This window comes from Nothobranchius furzeri, chromosome 2 (assembly GCF_043380555.1).
Source record: "Nothobranchius furzeri strain GRZ-AD chromosome 2, NfurGRZ-RIMD1, whole genome shotgun sequence".
Taxonomy (NCBI): domain Eukaryota; kingdom Metazoa; phylum Chordata; class Actinopteri; order Cyprinodontiformes; family Nothobranchiidae; genus Nothobranchius; species Nothobranchius furzeri.
In genome coordinates, this window is record NC_091742.1 from 64745676 (window position 1) to 64766787 (window position 21112).

A 21112-nucleotide genomic window follows, 5' to 3' on the forward strand; every position below is an offset into this window, starting at 1 on the left:
GTATAAGTGCAGATATACACTACCGGTCAAAAGTTTTTGAATGTCCTAATTTTTCCAGTTATTTAATTGCAGTTTAAGTACCGTATTTTCACGACCATAAGGCGCACCTAAAAGTCTTAAATTTTCTCCAAAATGTACGCCGCGCCCTATGGTGCGGTGCGCCTATTGTGTTGTTGTTAGACACAAACGTAGTAGAAGACAAGGGGCGTGGCGTGAACGTGCGGACGTGAGCGAAGACAGACCTGTGGATCTGCCACATCGTCATCAACATCCTCGCTATTTGCCTCAGACTCCGGCTGTGAGTCTCCATCCACTTCCTCTGCTTCCAGTTCAAAAAACAGCCGTACTATCTGAACTGCCTGGTGGACATTTATCCTTCTCATCATCCTTTATATAAGCCTAATAAAAGCCTTCTAAACTGCAGCGACAATATATCTGTCTGGATCGCTCCAAGATATGAAGTTTACCGTCAACATCTGTCTAACTGTTTGTTGTTACTTTGTTCCCGCCACTCCTTTCCCCGCGAAGCGGCTCCTTTTTACGCACATCTCGTTGCTCGTGCAGCCTTCCTCTCTCTCTCTCCCAGCTACATAATGATACTTTTTATCAATTGAATATGTGAGACTTCCACCAACAGCAAAATGATCTCATGTTTTTGTGGGGTTTTTTATGTTCACAAACACATTCCCTCTCACGGATTACTAAACTGCTGTTTTGACAAGTTATCAGAGTGTCTAAAAATAGGTAGTTTTTTAGTTTAGTATAACTCCGCTTTTACGTTGCCTATTAACAAAATCTAAAAACTGGGGTGTAGTTTATAATCTCCTTTTTAAAGCTGAATTGAAACCGAAACTCAGGGAGGTGGAGTCTTGCTGCTACAGCGTCCCAAATCAGACCTGTTCAAAAGACGCAGATACACGTCCATGGACCCCAGAGGGTTAAAAAAACACAATTCAAATCACACTATTTTCTTAGGCCTATTAATAACACACACATGATTTTGTTCATGTGGAAAGTTTAAATCCACCAACTACCGGTAAGCACATTCTGAACTTCAACACAGCGCATCAGCGCTTGAAGCAGCGCTGCGAGCAGCTGCGACCCAAAAAGTACCAGAACCGCTCACGGCACATGCGCAACCATGCATCAACACTGCTCTCCCGCTATTTCCCTGAGTAAGAAAAGTGTTTCAAACACACGCTGTTCGTTTTTATTTCTACACGTTTTTTTACACACATATGATTTTGTTCATATGGAAAGTTTATGTGGTTAAATCCACCAACTACCGGTAAACACATTCTGAACTTAAACACAGCGCATCAGCGCTTGAAGCGGCGCAGCGAGCGCAATCATGCATCAACACTGCTCGCCCGCTATTTCCCTAATAACACACACTGTTCGTTTTTGTTTCTACACGTTTTTTACTCACAAAAGCTGTCAAGAAAGCGTGTTTGTCGTGTTCATGTCAAATTAAACTGATCACAAAACACAGATTTACTTTATTTCATTTTCCTCATCCAACCCCCATAAATCCCTGTGTGTCCTCCTGCAGCACTCTCGGTGTACGCCCGGCTTTAGTAGGAGGGAGACCCGCGATTATCGCTTTGTCGCTCATGTCTCATTGAAAATGGAGGAGAGGCGAAGTTGCCTCCCGTGTGTCGAGCCCATTAGAAGAGCACGAGCGGTCAGCGCACGCAATGAGGAAGTGCACGTGCACTCTAAACCAGGTCTGAACCAGGACTAGACCAGTAAAGTGAAGCATTCTTTTGGCTGTTTATAATTTTCACAATGTCTGGTTTGCACTGATATGTTCCGAGTCCCGAGCCCGCACAGATGTTTTACAGGTACGTTTTACCATGCCTGCGCCCTATAACCTGGTGCGCCTTTTGTATGTGTTAAATACCAAAAAGACACCCATAACTGAAGCTGCGCCCTATAACACGGTGCGCCCTATGGTCGTGAAAATACGGTAATTCAAAGTTAAGTGGTGAAGAGTTTAAAAAAAGGTAAGGTTACTCAAAACTAAATAATAATGTACATTTCAGAATTATACAAAAAGGCCTTTTTCAGGGAACACAGCTGTTCTGCAGCGATGGAGGTTGATCAAGCCTTGAAAGCTCATGCTACTAATTTCCACAGGTGTTCCAACTTTGCTGGATTATTTACAACCCCCTCTGTTTGCATAAAAGCAGTGCTGGAACATACTGTGGTATCATACCCTTGTGAGCATCATTTGAACAGTATTGTACAGCAGATAATAGTGTGTTGCTACAAAAATGGTGAGAAAAAGGCAATTAACAATGGAAGAGAGACAGACCATCATAACACTTAAAAATCTAGGTCTGTCCTACAGAGAAATTGCAAAGAAAGTCAGGGTGTCAGTGAGTACAGTTTCAAGGAAGAGCGTACAAGAGAACTGACATGAGAATCCAGGGTGAGAGCTAGGTCAAAGGTCACACCAAGATTCATGAAAGAGGATTTGGTGTGAGAAGCAAGCTGACCAATAGAGTATTTGACTTTGGGAACCAGCTTGTCTGGGGCACAGATGAGGATCTCAGTCTTATCTTCATTCAGCTGTAGAAAGTTCCCACCATCCAGGTTTTAATAGAGTCTAACCAGGTGTGGAACAGCTGCAGCTTAGACATCTCATGGGGCTTAAAGGAGATGTACAGTTGGATGTCATCTGCATAAAGATGGTAGGAGATTTCTTTAAAGGAGCTCAGGAAGTGCTGAAGAGGAAGCAGATAGAGGAGGAAGAGTAGATGCCCCAGCACAGAGCCTTGTGGGACTCCATGGGTGAGGGAAGTGGTAGAAGACCTAAACTTGGAGAGCCACAGAGAAGGAACGCTCAGACAGATATGAGGAGAACCACTCCTGGACAGATCCCGATAGGCTGACTCAGCCTCTCCAGTAGCAGGTGATGGTCAACAGTGTCAAAGGCTGCAGTCAGGTCCAGCAGGACCAGAACAGAACAGTCCCCTGCATCACTGTGGATCAGAAGGTCATTAGACCCTAAGAAGGGCTGTTTCAGTAGAATGAGCTCTACAAAAACCTGACTGGAAACTATCATAGACGTTATGTTCATCAAGAGCAGCTGTGAGTTGTTTAGCCACAACCTTTTCCAAGATCTTGGAGATTAACGGAAGTTTAGAGACGGGTCTGAAGCTGATAGCATCTACTAAAGATTTCCCAATTTACAACCTGTCTTATGGATTTTGCTGTTATTGTGAAATATTCTAGTCCAGGTTTGAAGAGTCTTAAGTGCTGTAGTTTTGAGCTGGACCAGATCTAAGGTAGACCAGATGAAACATGCATTTTTTCAACTGTAACACATCAAATAAAGGTTTCACAAGTCACAAACTACACTGTAAAATAAAACTGTCAAGTTTACGGTAAAATACCGGCAGCTGTGGTTGCCAGGAATGTACCGTGAAAAAAAATTGTAATCTGTTAATGAAAATATGGTATACTGGTTTTGTAATCCTAAATTTTACAGTAGACAATGTTTTTTTAACAAAATCATGGTAGGAAAAAAACCTAATATTTTTGTCAATTATACAGTAATTTCATGTAAAAAATGCAACTTTACATAGCTTTTTACGGATTTTTACAGTTAAAAAAAGTTATATTAATATTTACATTGATTTGTTGTTAATTTAACAGTAATATGATAAACCTTATTATGGCAAATTACTGTAAAAATAAAAATATGGCAAACCTTATTAAAACCTTTGACAATAAAAACACAGTGAAACTGTATAAGAAATTACAGCATTTTATTTTGACTTAATTCATTTTACGGTAACTTCCTGGCAACCACAGCTGCCTGTATTTTACCGTACATTTGACAGTACAATGAGAAAATAAAAAAATTTTACTTTACTTTTAACATTTGCAACCATTAAATATAGAAAAATATTAAGATGCTCAAATAAGTTGGTGAAAACTACTGATAAACAATGAGAAAAATTGACATAGCATTTGAAGAAAAAATAAACATTTATTCTATTCCTTCCCACAGCATAGATCTTGAGAATACAACATGTGTTCATATATCATGGCTAGTAATCTGTGGAGGAATAAATACACATGAAACACAAAATTACCTGCCCCTGACCGATCAACAGTAATGAGTCACTGGGTCCTGCCTTGGTGAAGGAAAGCACTATATGGAGTTTCTAATGGCATGGTGTCGAAGATACAAGCTCTGCAGGAAGACTTCAATGTCGATCAGGAGTTCACTTTGGTCTAGCAGGATCCCCTCTGCAGGAAAAAATGGACTAAGTTTCAAAAGTTTGATCAGTGCTTGAGCAAAATACACAGAAATGAACATGCTCTCAAAAACAGATCTAAAGATAAATTATTTCTGAAGTTTTAACAATACAGTTCTTCAACCTACTTATGTAAAAGTGATACATAGACAACGCAGCCCTAATCACAATCATAATTTATTGGAAAACATTGTATTCAAGTCTCCTATTGATTTAATCATAGAACTTGAAGTTAATGACTGAATCACGGTATATGCAGGAATCTTGAAGTTTGTTTTAATACCTTTTCAAGACTCAGTTTTTTCTAGCAAATGAAGTGACCGTTAGGTATTAAAAATTACTAAGAATTTCTTAAAAGGCAGACATTTTTGCTTTCTAAACTAAACTTTTCCTCATAAATTTAAAAGTATTTGTTCAACATTTTCTGACCTTACAAGGTCAGAAAATCTTAATTTAGGTAGCGAAAATGTCTGCCTTTATTTACAAAGAAATTCTTAGTTTTCTCTAGGATTTTTTTTTTCTGGAAAATACATAAAATTATTCTCGGAATTGAGAGTTTTAGCTTACAATTTTGTCACATTCTGCAGGCTCCTGCCGTGTGAAACGGCCTTTATTAGAAGCGCAATTTCCTCCATTTCCTCTCATCCCCCTCATGGTCGGGCCCCTCCCAAGCCGGGGCCGGGGGCCCACTGCCCCCTTCAGCCCCCCCTGTAGCTCCGCCCCTGGAGTGTGTATCCGTTGCCTTATACTATTAGTCCTTCAGGTAAAGTCATAACCAGATGACAGGAGTTATCAGGTGATCAGCCAGGCTAATGATGAGATGCAGAAAGAAAACAAATCCAGGACAGTGTACAATAATAATATGTGGTGTTGCTCACCTCATTTGCTCTTATAGAATATTAATGCATGCCTGCCTCATGATGTAGCGTCCATATTTTGCTGAGTGTCCTGCAATAATGCAGGTTATTTGTTAATTTACTTTTGATAGCAAAAAACAAAATATTTAATGTAAAAGTTATTTACCAGGTGAATCAGCTCACACGTCACCAAGTGTCACAGGACCAGAATCAGTCGCCTCCTTCATGATGTAATCCAGCTCCAAGCTCACAGCAGCAACACACGTGTAGCAATAAGCTATGAAACAAAAACATAGATGATGTTAAAACAAAGGCTGTAATGAAGATTACATGATGATTAAAAACAACTCATCTTTACTACACCTGCAAGGCTTCATGTTAGTCTGGACCATTTGTAGCTGCAACAATCAGTCTGACAGCAGATTTCTTGAGTTCATTTAGCCTGAAAAAATAAAATTATATATAACATCAGTGTTGTGGGAGGTCGCTTCCAGAGATGATGAGAAACGTGGAAAGCAGAGCAAGGATGGAGCTACAAGTTTTTCTGTTAGATCAGGAGGCCCTGAGGTAAAACGGGATGTTAGTGTGAGTCTGGGAAGCTACTCCTCTCCAGTGGTGACCAGCCAGGCTGAGATGTAAGAAAAAAGCAGAATATAGAGTACAATATTATTATTTAGAATGTTTTTACCTGGATCAGTTCATGGAGCTTGTCCTGTCATCCAGATGTAAGCTGCTCAGAAGCTCTCCAACACACCTGGGTCTGTTCAGGAGTGTAGAAGCTGCTCTGGGTGGAATTCCCATCATGGTCCCAGTGTCAGACACACAGCTGCTGGGTGGCTATGTGAAATATAAAGAAACAGCAAATATATTTATAGTTGGTTTTAAGAGCAGCAACACACATGTAAAAATAAGCTAAAATAATTACATAATGTTAGAAGTAGAAGGTAAAGAGAGATGGTTCAAAACAACTCACCTGCAAGGCTCTAGCCTGGACCGGTGCAGGCTGGTGGAGGACGTTTAAAGAGTATAAGTTTTGTAAATGTGTAACGAGAGCTGAGTAAAGATGCTCAGGGAGTGGAAATATTTGTTGGAATTGCCCTCTCTGACTGTGAAACTAAAATAGGAAACCAACTTCAGCTTCGTCTGGTACGTCTTTTCTTGCTTTTTGTAATAACTTAATCTCTTGTTCTCATTAAAGGGACTTTACGGAGTTTTGAATTTTTATGCTCGCGATTGCCCCCTCAGGCCAAAAGCGTAACGGCAGCTTCAATAGTAGGCTCCTGCACGAGGCGCGCATGCTGTACGTGCACACTTCTTAACGAAAATAACAGCTGAGACAGAGCTCTTAGACAGTCCCTTGTGTGTGTGTGTGTGTGTGTGTGTGTGTGTGTGTGTGTGTGTGTGTGTGTGTGTGTGTGTGTAGCCCGGAGGACAGAGGACAGGAGAACGTGCAGCTAATTAATTAATTTGGTTCTGTACCTTTCTCTTAAGCACAGCCGACAAAGGTTTATGATGGGTCAGTCCTCCTGCATGCTCAGATCATTCCCTTCCCTTGCTTGAAAAATTGTTCCAAAATGAAAGTTGAACCCACATCTTTTTTATCTGTGAATTCAATGCCGTTCGGCAAGTCTCAAATAAAAATTTGGGCATCTTACTGTAAAACATATACCATTAATGTAAAAAAGAAACTCTAAATAAAATATGTTCACATCTGGAATCGAACCTGGGTCTTCTACACATGAGTCCGGCATTTTACTAAGTGAGCTAAAGCGCCAGTGACGTCTTTTGAATCTGTAACATTTATATTCTTGATGACAACTGAAACAACGTTCAAAGAATGGTTCGGAGGGCTATGCCTGAGCGTGAACGCGCATGAAGCAGCCTGCTCGACCCGAGCAGCTCTCTTTTTCTGTGATTTTACAGAAAAACAGGCAATCACAGTAAAAATGCCAGGGCTCATTCTACAGGACCAGGGCATTGCAGGAGAATGTATTAAGAAGAAATTTATTATTTCTATACATGTTTTGGCTGTCAAACTTCCATAATGCCCCTTTAAATAAATAAATAATATATAAATTCACATCAATGAGCCATCTCTGAGGGGATCCATGAGCAGGGTTGGTGCACATAACATCAATAACTGAATTAGCTCCAGTATCAAGTGTTGATTTGCACAAACATGCATGGAGGCTGCAGTTCTGTTGTGTGTGAGCAGAGCGCACATATGCTGGTGTGTGTGACAAACCTGGCCTTCCCCACCCAATAGGTTCAACTGACTACTGCCACACCGCTACTACAGCCACATGAGCACTGGTCCATTTTAGTAGTAGAACACCACATACATGTCAGCATAGAAGAATGGGTTTGAATGTACTCTTACCTGCATGTAGGTCTCATCTGGGATTGGTCCATCATTAAGCATCTGAGGAACAGGGCTGGTCTCATTCTCTTACTGCTGCAGCAGGAGTCTGAAGGCCTTTCATCTGAAATATAGATAACAGACAAAAGACTCAGAACTTGTTTGAAGAGACATTCAAAGGCAAAACAGATCATCTAACTGTGAAACAACACAGAACTGCAACTGAGAACATGGCATGGCCTTCTGGGCTAATGAGCAGCTCTCATGATGATTCCAGGAGTTCACAGTGGATAAGTCAAAATATTGGTTTAAAACATGTAACAGCTCAGACAGTACACAATTATGAATGTTAAAATCACAGTTGAGGTCATGTCTGGTGTTACCATAGTGCACTAAAAACAATTACAAGAAGAATTGGATGGAAGGGCCTCACTTGGGTCAGACTACAGACATATGAGTGTGTTAAGGAGATACTACAGATAGAAATGTGTTTGGAAGATGGAAGGACCCCATAAGAACATGACTGGAAACATGCCAGTGCATGTGACATTACCTGGCCTTCCCCACCCAATAGGTTCACCTGACTATCATACAGCCACATGAGCATTGATTCACTTTAGTAGTAGAACAAAACCACATACACTTCAGCATAGAATAATGGGTTTTAATGTACTTTTAACTGTGTGTAGGGCTCAACTGGGATTGGTCCATCGTTAAGCATGTGAAGAACAGGGCTGGTCTAATTTTCTACTGCTGCAAAGCTTGGACTCCATTCCTCGCATACTTAGAAGAGACTAAATCACTGTAGTCTGGTGTATTTGTTCCTGCATCAACGACCTTTCTCTCTGTCTCTGCCCAGCAACTTAGTATTTGACTGGCAACATCCATGTGTCTGAGCTACTGTTTGTTTGTTTGGTTGTTGATTGGTTTTCTGTATGTTATAAGGAAAACCCTAAGTAAATAAAATATTTTAAAAAAGTTCACATACATTGTCAATGTGTATGCACCTATATTTATACACATACATATAGAAGAGGCACATTCAATTCAATTCAATTCAAAAATACTTTTTCTATTCAATTCAATACAATTCAAAAACTACTATTAATCCCAGAGGGAAATTGATTGCTGTAGTAGCTCAGAATAATAATAATAATAATCAAGTCATCAAAGAGTTATTGTATATTACAAAGGCTGTTGGCAGGAAGGATCTCCAGTAGCGGTCAGTGTTGCAGCAAAACTGAAGAAGCCTCTGACTGAAGACACTCTTCCGTTGTCGGATAGTCTGGTGATGAGAATGCTCAGGGTAGTCCATCATTTTCTTGATTCTCTGGAGAATCCTTCTTTGCATTATCTCCTCCAGTGGTTCCACAGTCGTCCCCAGAACAGAACCAGCCTTTGTTATTAGGCTGTTGAGCCTTTTCAGGTCCCTGCTTAAATACTTTATTAATCCCAGAGGGAAATTGTAGCGTCCTGTGAATATTTTCTCACAGTTCTTCTTGTCACAGGTTGCCTCTGAGCAAGTGGTATGTATTCTGAGCAGAGAAAAACAAGATTGTGATCTGATTGTCCCAGAGGAGGTCTTGTTTTGGACATGTATGCATTCTTTACATTTGCATAACACAAATCCAATGTCTTGTTTTCTCTGGTGGAGCAGCTGACAAACTGTTGAAATGTTGGAAGTGTAGCAGAGAGTGAGGCATGATTAAAATCACCAGATATAGCCACAAATGCATTGGGGTGCTGGGTTTGTAGCTTAGCGACAACGGAACTGATGGCATCACATGCATTTTCAGCAATGGCTGAAGGTGGAATATAAACGGTTGCCAAGACAACACTGGTGAACTCTCTTGGCAAATAATGTGGGCGACAGCTTACTGCCAGGAGTTCAACATCTGGGCTGCAGAGACGACATTTCACTGAAACATGACCTGGATGGCACCATCTGTTGTTGACAAGCACTGCCACTCCACCTCCTTTTCTTTTCCTGCTTCTCTTCAGATCTCTGTCTGCTCGTACAATCAGGAATCCTGGCAGAGGATACAAAAAAAAAAGAGTAGAACAAAATAGACTATTGATCCCACAGTGGGGAAATTCACTTACGGTGGAACCAACACTTGAGAGAAAAATTTGAAGAAAAATGTTAGACTTCTGAAGCAAATCAATTACAGGTTGGCAACAGAAACTCATAGACAGAGTTACTGAATTAACGAAATGATACTTTTTCCCATGATAAGTAGTACTCCTCCCGTTATGTAGAGCTCCATGTTCTCACAAATTTTCTAGAGTTCTGTTTTAAAGTTTTAAAATATGCAGTTCGGAATTAAACCAGGGAGTAAACCTGTGTGTGTAATTACCATTTTTTACCTGCAAACTACAAACTTACATTAGTGGCGAAGTGAGGACATTTTTCTGGTCCATACTTTAGTACAATGCTACAGAGCTCTACTTGTCAGTTTTAGAGGTATGGTGTGAATTAACTTTTAGTTAAGGTTAGGAATAGACTGGTTATGGTTAGAATTGTGGTTAGGGTTAGGGTTTAGGCACAATTCAGCCACTAAAATGAATGGAAGTCAATGACAGTCCTCACAACAAATGCCAGATGAGTGTGTGTGTGCATGCAGAGGTCATGATATTTTGTGCCTCCTCAGTCCTGCGTGTGATCTCCAGCTTAGCTCTTTAATGAAACCCCCACCACCAGCACTGCCTTGTGGGCTTCCTCCACCCCTGTTTAATCTTGACCCTCTCTACCCCCATTGTCTAATCAACCTTTTATCTCCCCTTTTGTCTGCACTCTGTCTAACCTCGTATCTCCATCAGGTCTGCTTTACTGTACATGACATGAGCAGGTGTATAAAAATAAAGTTGGGGTGTGAATTTTACTCATCGTTAACACATGTTTTTATGATACATGCATTTCTAGATGGAGTTTCTGTACAAAAAAATTTCATTTTGATGCAGACTAAAATCCCAAAACATAGATGAAAACAGAAAATGTGTTTAGATGCATGGCTTTTGCGTAAAATATTTGGTAAAACATGATTTGAAAACAAAATAAGATCAGCTGTTTCAAAACACATAATTTAATGAAAATGTTCTTGCTTCAGCGTACAGATTTTCTAAACATTTTCTGAAACCCTAACCCATTGCCTTTAAACACATCACTGCCATTTCACAATTTGATAGCCACTCCACCAAGCTAGACTGCGAAGGGGGCAATCCTGCATCAAACCTCGTTCCTCTCCTTCCGGGAACAGTGATTATATGCATACCCTAACATTCATTTTCAGTTGATTGACTTGGTAAAATGAAGGCACTATGAGACATATCAAAATGCTTCATGAGCAGCTATCACACTTAGGTTGAGAACATCTAAGATGGTAATTCAAACCCATCAGAAAGAACCACATGGGCCACGGAAGGGGCCGTAACATCCAAATGGTAAAACCTCATTAAAAGTTTGGGGTGTAGCCCAGTTAGCAGCCCAGCAAATGTCACCAAATGAAACATCCCTAAACAGCACCCAGCAGCCACACCTGTAGTAGAGTGTGCCCTGATCCCTTGGGGCAGCTGAGAGCCATTAACCCTCTGGTGGCAGGCGTTGCAGATTTGCAACGTTAAAACCTACCTACCTGGTTGCTCCACATACATATTTCATGAGCTTTTTTTTTTTACTCAGAAGTACCCCTGAAGGACTTAGTTGTTCGTCCTTTTATCTAAACTTATTTTGAGCCTGAGAAGGTTAACACTATAACACAAGGAAATGTGCTCTACAATCCAATGGGCAAGTCATTGCTTCGACAAAGCTGTTCACAGCAAATTCAGCATGCTCAAATTAACACCGTCAGATTTGATTTCAACAGTTCAAGTGTCTATTTGGGTCATCACCAGTAAGAGTTAATTTAACTCTTTTTGGAGGATTGGTACTTAACACTGATTTAGTGTCAAAACAAACTCTTCTGGAGTTGATAATTTAACATTCATGTTAGATATGCTATATTATTCTATAATGAATAGTCTTATGGAAAATTCTAATTTAGTGTGAAAACACAGAAAAATCACATCCTCTTCTATCCCTATAATCTTGAAGATGCTGATATTTTTCTTCAATTAAAACAAATTCCTCTCCTAATTAACACTAACACTCACCCATTTTCTCCATCTTTGTGTTTTGTAGATATGGGGCTTCTACAAGCAAGGCTACAAGTGTAAAGGTAATACAACCATTCAGAGAGCAGATATTTTTGTTTCAACTGGGAGACTGCAGCCTCCAGAGATTAACTGATTTTGCCAATGATTTCCCATCTGACACCTTCACAGATATACCTAGGAATGTCAATAACGCATGGCAGCCAGGATTAGTGTGTAGTGTTGCTCTATCTGGGTCCACATCCAAATCGTCTCACCAACAACTGCACAGTAAAAAATCCTCTGTAAATCCAATTCGTAAGAGAGTTGAAAACAGATTACATGGCAACTATAAGAGAGTTGGATTTAACCCAGTTACAGATAACATTTGGTCCCACTCAAAAATAGAGTAAAATTTACTCTTTGGCCAGTGTTACATTTTCAGTGTTAATTTTACTCAAATTAGTGGTAAAATATTAAACATTGTGGTTTGATAACACTTTTCAGAGTAAAATTTGACACTTCACAGTTAATTTAACTCTGGCCCAAGCTGGACAAGTGGCCCACTTGGTTAAGCGGCCTGTCGGGACAGTGCCAGATAGGCCAGTCCACCCCAGCACATTGGTGATGATGGTCTACATGTAGCCACAGCTGCCTTGGGGTCTGTTGACGGAAAGTGATACTGCCCAAGCACACAACAGCAGTATTCTCTGGCGAGAGCTGGGATCAACCCTACAAAATTTTGATTACTGGACAACCTGCTCCAACTCCTGAGCTACTACTGCCCATTGCAATGTGTAGGGTTAATGAACTACATATCTAGGAATTAAAGGCTGTTGCTATCAGCTTATGTTTAATTCCTAAGAAGATCAAACAAATTAACGGATGAAATTTATATATATATATATATATATATATATATATATATATATATATATGGGTATATAGACTGCTCACAAGAATTAAAGGAACACTTTATTGGGCCTGGCATGAAATCAGTTAAACATGTCTGATAATTTCCTGGTTGTTTAAGCAGCTGAGGGCATTCTTAATCACTTTCAGCTGTATTGCTCCTATTTATTTATTTTTTTATTTTTTTATTTATCTCAAACCATCGAAAACATGAAATTGCATATGCACTCCCCCATATTCCTGGTGCATACAAATTTTTTTTTTTTTTTTTAAATGAGGAATACGATAAACATATGCTGTTGAATGAAACAATACAAAACATACAATAACATAAAACCATTTGAGAGGGAACTGGAAGAAGCAAAAGCTTATCTAGTCCAGCCCCAATTCAGTTAATAAATCACATTTGCTCACATTAACAAATTTGAAAGAAAAAAACTTTTCTTTATGCAGGTCGTTCTATCTTCACCTTGCTAGTTGCTACATAAAAAGACAGTTACTAAACAATTGTTCACATGAATCTACAGAAAAAGAAAACAAAACCAATAAACAACAAAAACAAAATATTCCATTTGAAGCCAATTACCATTTTTATCACTTGCTATTTATGTATGAGTCAATTATAAGTTGTTTATACAAGATTTTAAATGATCTAATGTTTTTACATAATTTTAAAGTCACATCAAGTTTGTTCCACAGTTTGATACCACATACAGATACACACATACTTTTCATAGTTGTTCGGTATAATGGAAAAATGAAGTTTTTAACGCCTCTCAATTCATAACCCTCTTCATGAGTTTTAAACATCCTTTGCAAATTACACGGCAGTACACCCATCATGGCCCTATACGGTACAAGGACAGTTTTAAATTGAATTAAGTCAAAAAATTTGAGTAATCTGGAATTATAGAATAATGGAGTTGTATGATCTCTATATCCAGAATTTATAATTATCCTTACCACTCTTTTTTGGAGAACACAAATCTTTAATAAATTAGATTTATAAGTATTGCCCCATACTTCGACACAATATGATAAGTATGGTAGAATCATAGTACAATAAAGTGTGTGTAGTGCTTTCTGTGGTAGAGAATATCTTGTTTTATTTATTACCCCAATGCTTCTGGCTAATTTAGAACACACATATTGTATGTATGGCTTCCAACAGAGCTTATGATCAATCAATATCCCCAAAAACTTAATTTCATACACTCTTTCAATGGCTATTTCATTAACAGTCAAATAGATTTCTTTACTACTTCTTTTATTTCCAAATAACATAAACTTTGTTTTGCTGACATTTAACGACAGTTTGTTTTTATCAAACCAATTCTTAAGCTCACTCAATTCATTCTGGACCTTTAGTATACGTTGCTGTATATCTTCTGCTGAACACAAAATATTTGTATCGTCAGCAAACATAATAAATTTAAATAATTTTGAAGTTGTGTAAATATCATTTATATATAACAGAAATAACTTTGGGCCAAGTACCGACCCTTGCGGAACTTCACAGTGAACTTCGAGACAGCTAGACTTGTGATAGCCCAACTGGACATACTGAGCTCTGTTACTCAAATAACTTTTTAGCCAATTGAGAGCTGTCTCCCTTATACCATACTTCTCCATTTTTGATAAAAGTATTTTGTGATCGACTGTATCAAAGGCTTTCTTCAAATCAATAAAAATTCCCAGAACATATTTTTTCTGATCAAGCGATGTGGATATGTCTTCAACCAATTCCATTAGAGCTTGTGCAGTTGATCTACCTGATCTGAAACCATACTGACTGTCTAATAAAATGCCATTTTTTTCTACAAATTTTTCCAGCTTATCATTGTAAATTTTTTCCAATATCTTTGAAAACTGAGGTAACAAGGAGACTGGTCTGTAGTTTGTAAATTGATGCCTATTGCCAGACTTGTAAAGAGGAACCACCTTAGCCACCTTCATTTTATTTGGGAATATTCCTGTTTTAAATGATAAATTACATATATACGTGAGTGGTTCGACAATACAATCAATAGTTTGTTTAACTAAAAACATATCTATGTCATCTCCATCTAATGAAAATTTTGTTTTACATGCTCTGACAATTTTAAGAATATCCTTTTGAGTCACTTCTTCAAGTAATAATGAATCCGCCACACCGTCTCCGTCACCATAACCATTGGATTCAGAGTCCACATCACTATTTATTTTGTCAGCCAACTTTGGACCAACCCCAACAAAAAATTCATTGAAGTGCTCTACTGTCAACTGTCTATCATAAATATCTCTGTTATTACTGACAAAATAATCTGGATGGTTTAGACCGTCACAACGCTTCTTGATTATTGTATTTAACACGTTCCATATTCCTTTGATGTTACTTTTATTCCTTTCAATCAAATTACTATAATAATTCCTTTTACACATCCTCATTATATTAGTTAATTTATTTTTATATGTTTTATATTTTTGCTCCGCTTCTTTAGTTCTGTGTGATATAAATAGCTTATATAATGTGTTCTTTTTTTTACAAGCATTTTGGATCCCCTTTGTCATCCACGGCTTCTCTGAATATCGATTTCTACAACTATGTCTTATCATCGGACAATGCTTATCATATATACTTTTGTAAATATCCAGAAATAAGTTATACGCAATATTCACATCATGTTCACTATATATATTACTCCAGTTAACACTACGTAGTTCCATTTTTAAATTTTGTAAATCTTCTTCCTTTCTTCTCCTTTTATACATTAAAGTTTTAGCTGGTTTTACTTTCTTTGGATGGCAGTCGTGGATAGCAAATACAGGGAGATGATCTGTTAGGTCTGTTATCAATAGTCCACTATGTATAATACTTTCTACATTATTAGTAAATATATTATCAATAAGAGTGGCACTATCAGCAGTTATTCTACTTGGTTTCGCAATGAGGGGAACCATGCTCATACTGTACTTTAACTCAAATTCATCAGTTTTCTTATGTGCTGTAGCTTTCAGTAGATCTATATTAAAGTCTCCACACACATATGTTATCTTACTTTTGTTTAACATTAAAATACTTTCCATTGTAACAATAAATGTGTCAATGTCACTTCCTGGTTTCCTGTATACACAATGAATCACTATGTTTTTTGTTTGCTTAATACTCACTTCAATGGATATACATTCCATAACTTCATCAATAACCATAGACAAGTTTTCAGTAAATTTATATGAAAGGGATTGATCAATGAAAAACGCCACCCCTCCACCCTTTCCATTCCTATTGATACAATGGAAATTGTAACCTTGCAAGAAAAAATCCTCACCGTGCTCTGAATCTATCCATGTTTCTGATATTGCAATGATGTTAAACGGCCTCACAAAATTATCAATATAATCTTTAATATTCTGAAAATGAGCATAAAGACTTCTGCTATTAAAATGAATGATAGATAAGCCTTGCTCATATTTAATAGTTGCATTAAACTGTTGGTCAGTAAAATAACCACTTAATGAATGTGTGCTATTATGGAAATTTTGTTCTGGATCAATGTCCTGTTCAAAATCACCCATGAAGAAAAAATAATTTACATATAGAAAAAAAATTTAAGTAAATAAAACAACAACACCCACAAACTAAGTAAAAAACTAAATTAAAGAATGACCAACATAACTGTAACCATATCACTTAATATTTTCTAGTTGCTTGATATCTCTGATCCAGAACCCATGACTATTTTCCGGAGCACCTTTCTGTTTGATGAACACCTTACAATTCATAGTCCAGGTAGACTCTACGTATCCCTGCTTTTTCATTTGTCTCGCTCTACGAGCAATGTCTGCATTTTTCTTCGTCAGATTTTCATTCAAGTACACATTTGTTCCCTTTAATTTCCTCCCCTGTTTGAGCAGATCCACTTTGTGCTTCCTACTATTAAAGCGTATCATAATAGCTGGTATCACAGATTTATCCAGATTTTTCTTGAAAGGTAATGAATGGCATGCCTCAATGTTTATTTTATCAATTGAAATGTCTTTACTTTTCAGAAATGACACAACCTGCTCTTCAGCTGTATCATCTTGGTCAGCCCCATTGTCATTATCTATTCCCTTTACCGCTTGGAGGTAGCTTTTAGGCCTAATTTTAAGACCTGTAATAATTATATCATTCATTCTTGAATGCTGTTCCAGCTCTGCCACTCGATTTTCAAGCAAGTCAATTTTCCTTTCTTGTTCCATATTTCTCATTTTAAGATCTTTAATCTCAGTAAGTAAGTCCTTAATGCAGGCTTGCTGTTTTGTCAAAGTTGACAACTCAGCTGTCATCATGCTCACAGAATCCTTTAACTCCTCCATATCTTTCTGTAGTACTTTCATTGCCATTTTCGTGGCCAGATATAAAAACAGTTCACTTAGCTTTTGTTGAGATTTTCTGTGTAGCCAGGCTTAGCGTAGATGAGCCAAGAAACAGGTCCTGGTAGCTGATGGTGGATCCTGGCTGCCATACTCGAAGGTCGGTGACAGTACCTGGCTGCTAGGCCCGGAGGCCGGCGGTGGAGTCGGGATGCTGGGCCCGGAGGACGGTGGCAGTACCTGCTGCTGGGCTGGGAGGCCGATGGTGAAGCCTGAACCCGGCCTGAAGGTTGGTATGGCTAAGCTCGCTGCTTGTCCCGGACGCTGTTGGCGGAGACCGGCTGCTGGGCCCGGAGGCTGCTGGTGGAGCCCGGCTGCTGGTCCAGGAGGCTGCCGGTGGAGCCCGGGCACTGGGCCCGGAGGCCACCGGTGGAGCACGACCGCTGGTCCCGGAGGCCACCGGTGGAGCACGGCCGCTGGTCCCGGAGGCCGCCGGCGGAGCCCGGCTGCTGGTCCAGGAGGCTGCCGGTGGAGCCCGGCTGCTGGGCCCGGCGGCTGATGGCGGAGCCCGGCTGCTGGGCCCGGATGGGCCCAGAGGCTGCTTCAGCGGTCGGAGATGGCTTAGTTTAGGATCAGAACGTTACGGTGAAGCACCAGTCTGCTCCGGTCCGGTCCAATATCTCAATAAATCAATCCACGGTGCAGGCAGAATGCGTCAACAGCAACAACAGATCTAACAGCAATGAGCAGGGCGTTGTGGTGGGATGTGAAAAAGTTTGCAAAAGCCAGCCGGAGAGCCAGCCGGAGAGCCGGGTTGTCCTAATGAGACAACGGATGGTGTCTTGTGGCATTGCCTCCCAGATCTGTGTGAGGACATCCCTGAGCTCTTGTACAATCTGAGGAGCAACCTGGCGCCGCCTACTGGACCGAACCATGCATTGTTAATCACTTTCAGCTGTATTCGTGTTCATGGATTTAACGACAGGTGCACTAAAGTGGCAACAATTATAAAACCCTCAAAACAGGACTGGTTTAACATGTAGAGGTCATTTCAAGTTTCTACCTCTTGATCTTTTTTGGCTGGTTTTCCACTCATGCTAGTTTTGGCTTGATTAATTATCTCTACTGGCAGTATGAGGCGATTCCTTATCCCTACAGAAGTTGCACAGGTTGTCCAACTTCTCCAGCATGGCATATCCACACGTGCTGCAGCAAGACGGTTTATTGTGTCCCCCAGCACAATCTCCAGAACATAGAGGAGATTTTAGGAGACTGGCGGTTATTCTCGGAGAGCTGGACAGGGCCGTAGAAGGTCCACAACCCATCAGCACTGGCCCCGTCTCCCTCACCGGCCCTCCGCCCCATACCAGCACCTAGAGATTGAACGGAACAGAGAAGGAAAAATCGTCTTACCGGACCCTAACAGGCCATTGGCCGACCCACTAACTCCCTTCCCAGCCAATCGAAGCCAACACCCCAGCGATCAAACACAGCAGAGCCCCATCAGAAAGGCCTGAGAACTTTTAACAGAACCCGCCTCGGCGACCTCAAATTGCACAGCTAGCTCCTAGATCGACTCCAGCTCCGGCCTCACCAACCCACTTCTCCGTGTCCCAATGACCCTCCCCTGGGCTCTCCTTCCTCAGTTCTTTTTATATCTCGTTAATAAGTCCATTGCACCTGTGGGCATTCCACACCTGTTCCCATTAGTTCAAATTGGTGTCTCCGGGAGGTACCACAAAGGGAAAACCCATTCAAAAACACAAAAATAAGCATGTCAACAATAATGAAACACAAATCATGCAACTTAAACTAAATACCAGAAATGGCAAATAAAAACGTGACAAATCATGCAACTTAACCTAAATCCAAAACTTATCCACTTTGTGATATGTGCTCTATTTTTTCGCAAGCTGCGTCAATTCTGGCAGGAAGTCAAACCAAAGCAGAAGAGACAAGAAATTTTTCTAAATAAAACTGCGTGATTGATAAATGTGAGAGAGATATAAACAAACAAACACACACACACACACCTGCAGAAAAAACATAGTGTTTCCTTAACATAAAATGCAGTTTTTAGAGCAAAAGATGTATTTAATAAATGTGAATACAAACAAATAAGTTAAATTCAAATTTAACTGTACAGTAGCATTGTACACTACCACAAATACTAGTTATCTACTTAACCATTTGGAAAGGAACTGGTCTACAAAACAGCTTCAGGATCAGCGCAGTTTCTTATATCAACAAGTGGGGCAAACTGGTTTTACACACACACACACACACATGCACAAGCAAGGACACAGGAGTGGGGTGGGAGTTTTGGAAAACTGTAGTTGTGAGCAGAAGTGCTCGTCAAAACTTCTCGCCTGATGTGAACAGAGGAGCAACAGGCAGCGCGCGAACCTCGTGAGCGATGTGCTTTGCAGCTGATGTGATCCTGGTGCTATGGAACATTTTCACTTTAAACTGAAGTCTGTACTTGTCTGCAAAATACCTAGTGTTTAATCTGTAGTGATATCTTGGTTAAGCATCACTCCCACATAACCCCTCATGACCAGTAGAAGGAAAGATCAGGGGAGAGAGTTGTAAATGTTTGCTCTGACTGAATATTCACAACTGTTTAACACCTTGGTATTCCTAGGGCTGCTCAATTACAGAAAAGTCCTAATCATGATTATTTTGGGTCAACATTGAAATCAGTATTATATAACAGTATAACATCACTCTGGGTATATCTTATCAAAATAAGAGCCTCAAAAGTCAACCAGAGCTCTAATGTGATCTAAACTGACGTTATCAATTCTCCATTCTTAGTCTTCAGATCCATGGGCTTTGTCTTAAAACCTTAGTATTTGATAGAGAAGTTTATAATTATGCAAATCCTATAGTTTACAGACACTGTGATTTAAAGGGATACTTAGCAACTCTTTCATATTTTTAAAAACTTTTCTTGAGCCAGGATGTGCTAAAATGACCCATTACAGGGTTAATGAAAGGCCTTCTAGCATATTGCACCCTGTGGCCAGAATATTCCACTTAAAACTTCAGACTGGCGGGCCACTCTGTTGGGACTTAGAAAAATACACATAAGGTGTCAAAACATCACTTTTGTTTGTCTGCACTTATTAAAGGCATTTATACTCATTTGAGTGCTCCCGCTCTTTTTTGCCTCATTCTGGAAGTCCTCCAGCTGTAGAGCACTAACCTGAGTGGATGACACGCAGAGAGCTTTATCTTCCACTTCAAGCTCAATGATTATTTTGAATGTGTAGTCTCAAGTTTCATGCCATCTTGCTCCTCTAAGACTCTCCCCAGCTGACAGAGTGGTTCTTGGGCACAGTCGGTGTCACCGTGTGTTTGTGTGTGATTGCTGGTGTGTCTGCATGGTGTGTCAAAGCACTTTTCTGTCATCATTAGCTCTCCTGTTTGACCCATTGTTGATGTCCCGCATCTACCCGGCCCTTCCCTTCTCTCTTTCCATCTCACCAATGCTCCCTCCCTCTCCTACGACCTCACCACCCCCTCCTGCTCTCCCAACTCCTCTCTCTGCTAACCTCCTTCTGGCATGGGGGTGATACTGCGGCTGAAGCCTGCGGGGTGAACTGCCACAAGGCCTGCCGGAGCCGACTGGCTGTCGAGTGCAGGAAGAGGACAAAGAGCATCAGCCACGAAATGCCGCCAACCATTCAGGCCCGTTCCTACAGCTTCCCCCCACCTGCCAACACTCCCCCCGGCCTGCAGAACACAGGTGAGACATATGATCTATACAAATTGTCAGCTAAATCAGAATAGTAGAAACATAAGGGCTGTTTTGCATTTGATTGACTATTCTATTCCACGTCACTGTCTCTGTAATCAGTAATAGCTGAAGAGGACATAGAGACTGTGGAAGAAAGAGTTTTTGATGTCCATCTATAACCAGGTGAGAGAGTGCCATCTAATTATATTCCTCTCCAGCTGTGGCGGATTATAATGTGTGTTTTGTTTTCAGTTTTCTAGCTAGCGCACACCAATACATTTCTCTGCATTAACAATCAAACATGGTTGCATCATGTCTAATATGTGTGCTTGTTCTTGTACTTACTACCTACTGAGGGCCATTATCAAAGAGAAACAAACCAACTGAACTTATTCTGTCTGTCACAACTTTTTAAAGCATGGAACAGCCATGTCGGACTTTGAGGTTAGAATCATTTTAAATGTGTTCTAGTTTATTTTTCTGCTTTCAAACTTAAAAAAACTGACCT

General features: G+C 40.0%; 1 protein-coding gene across 9 annotated transcripts in view; it reads left to right on the forward strand.

Moving 5' to 3' along the window:
* LOC107384786 (RAS guanyl-releasing protein 2) overlaps nt 1-21112 on the forward strand; it is a 145702-nt gene that overhangs the window by 122434 nt on the left and 2156 nt on the right. For all 9 annotated transcript variants that reach the window (XR_011517328.1, XM_070547439.1, XM_070547436.1 and 6 more), the window contains 3 exons: nt 11665-11701; nt 20455-20613; nt 20725-20787. Coding sequence is in view for 8 of the 9 variants with exons in the window: in XM_070547439.1 (XP_070403540.1) it covers nt 11665-11701; nt 20455-20613; nt 20725-20783 (255 nt within the window). In the remaining variant the exon portion in view is untranslated. The remainder of the gene's footprint in view (nt 1-11664; nt 11702-20454; nt 20614-20724; nt 20788-21112) is intronic.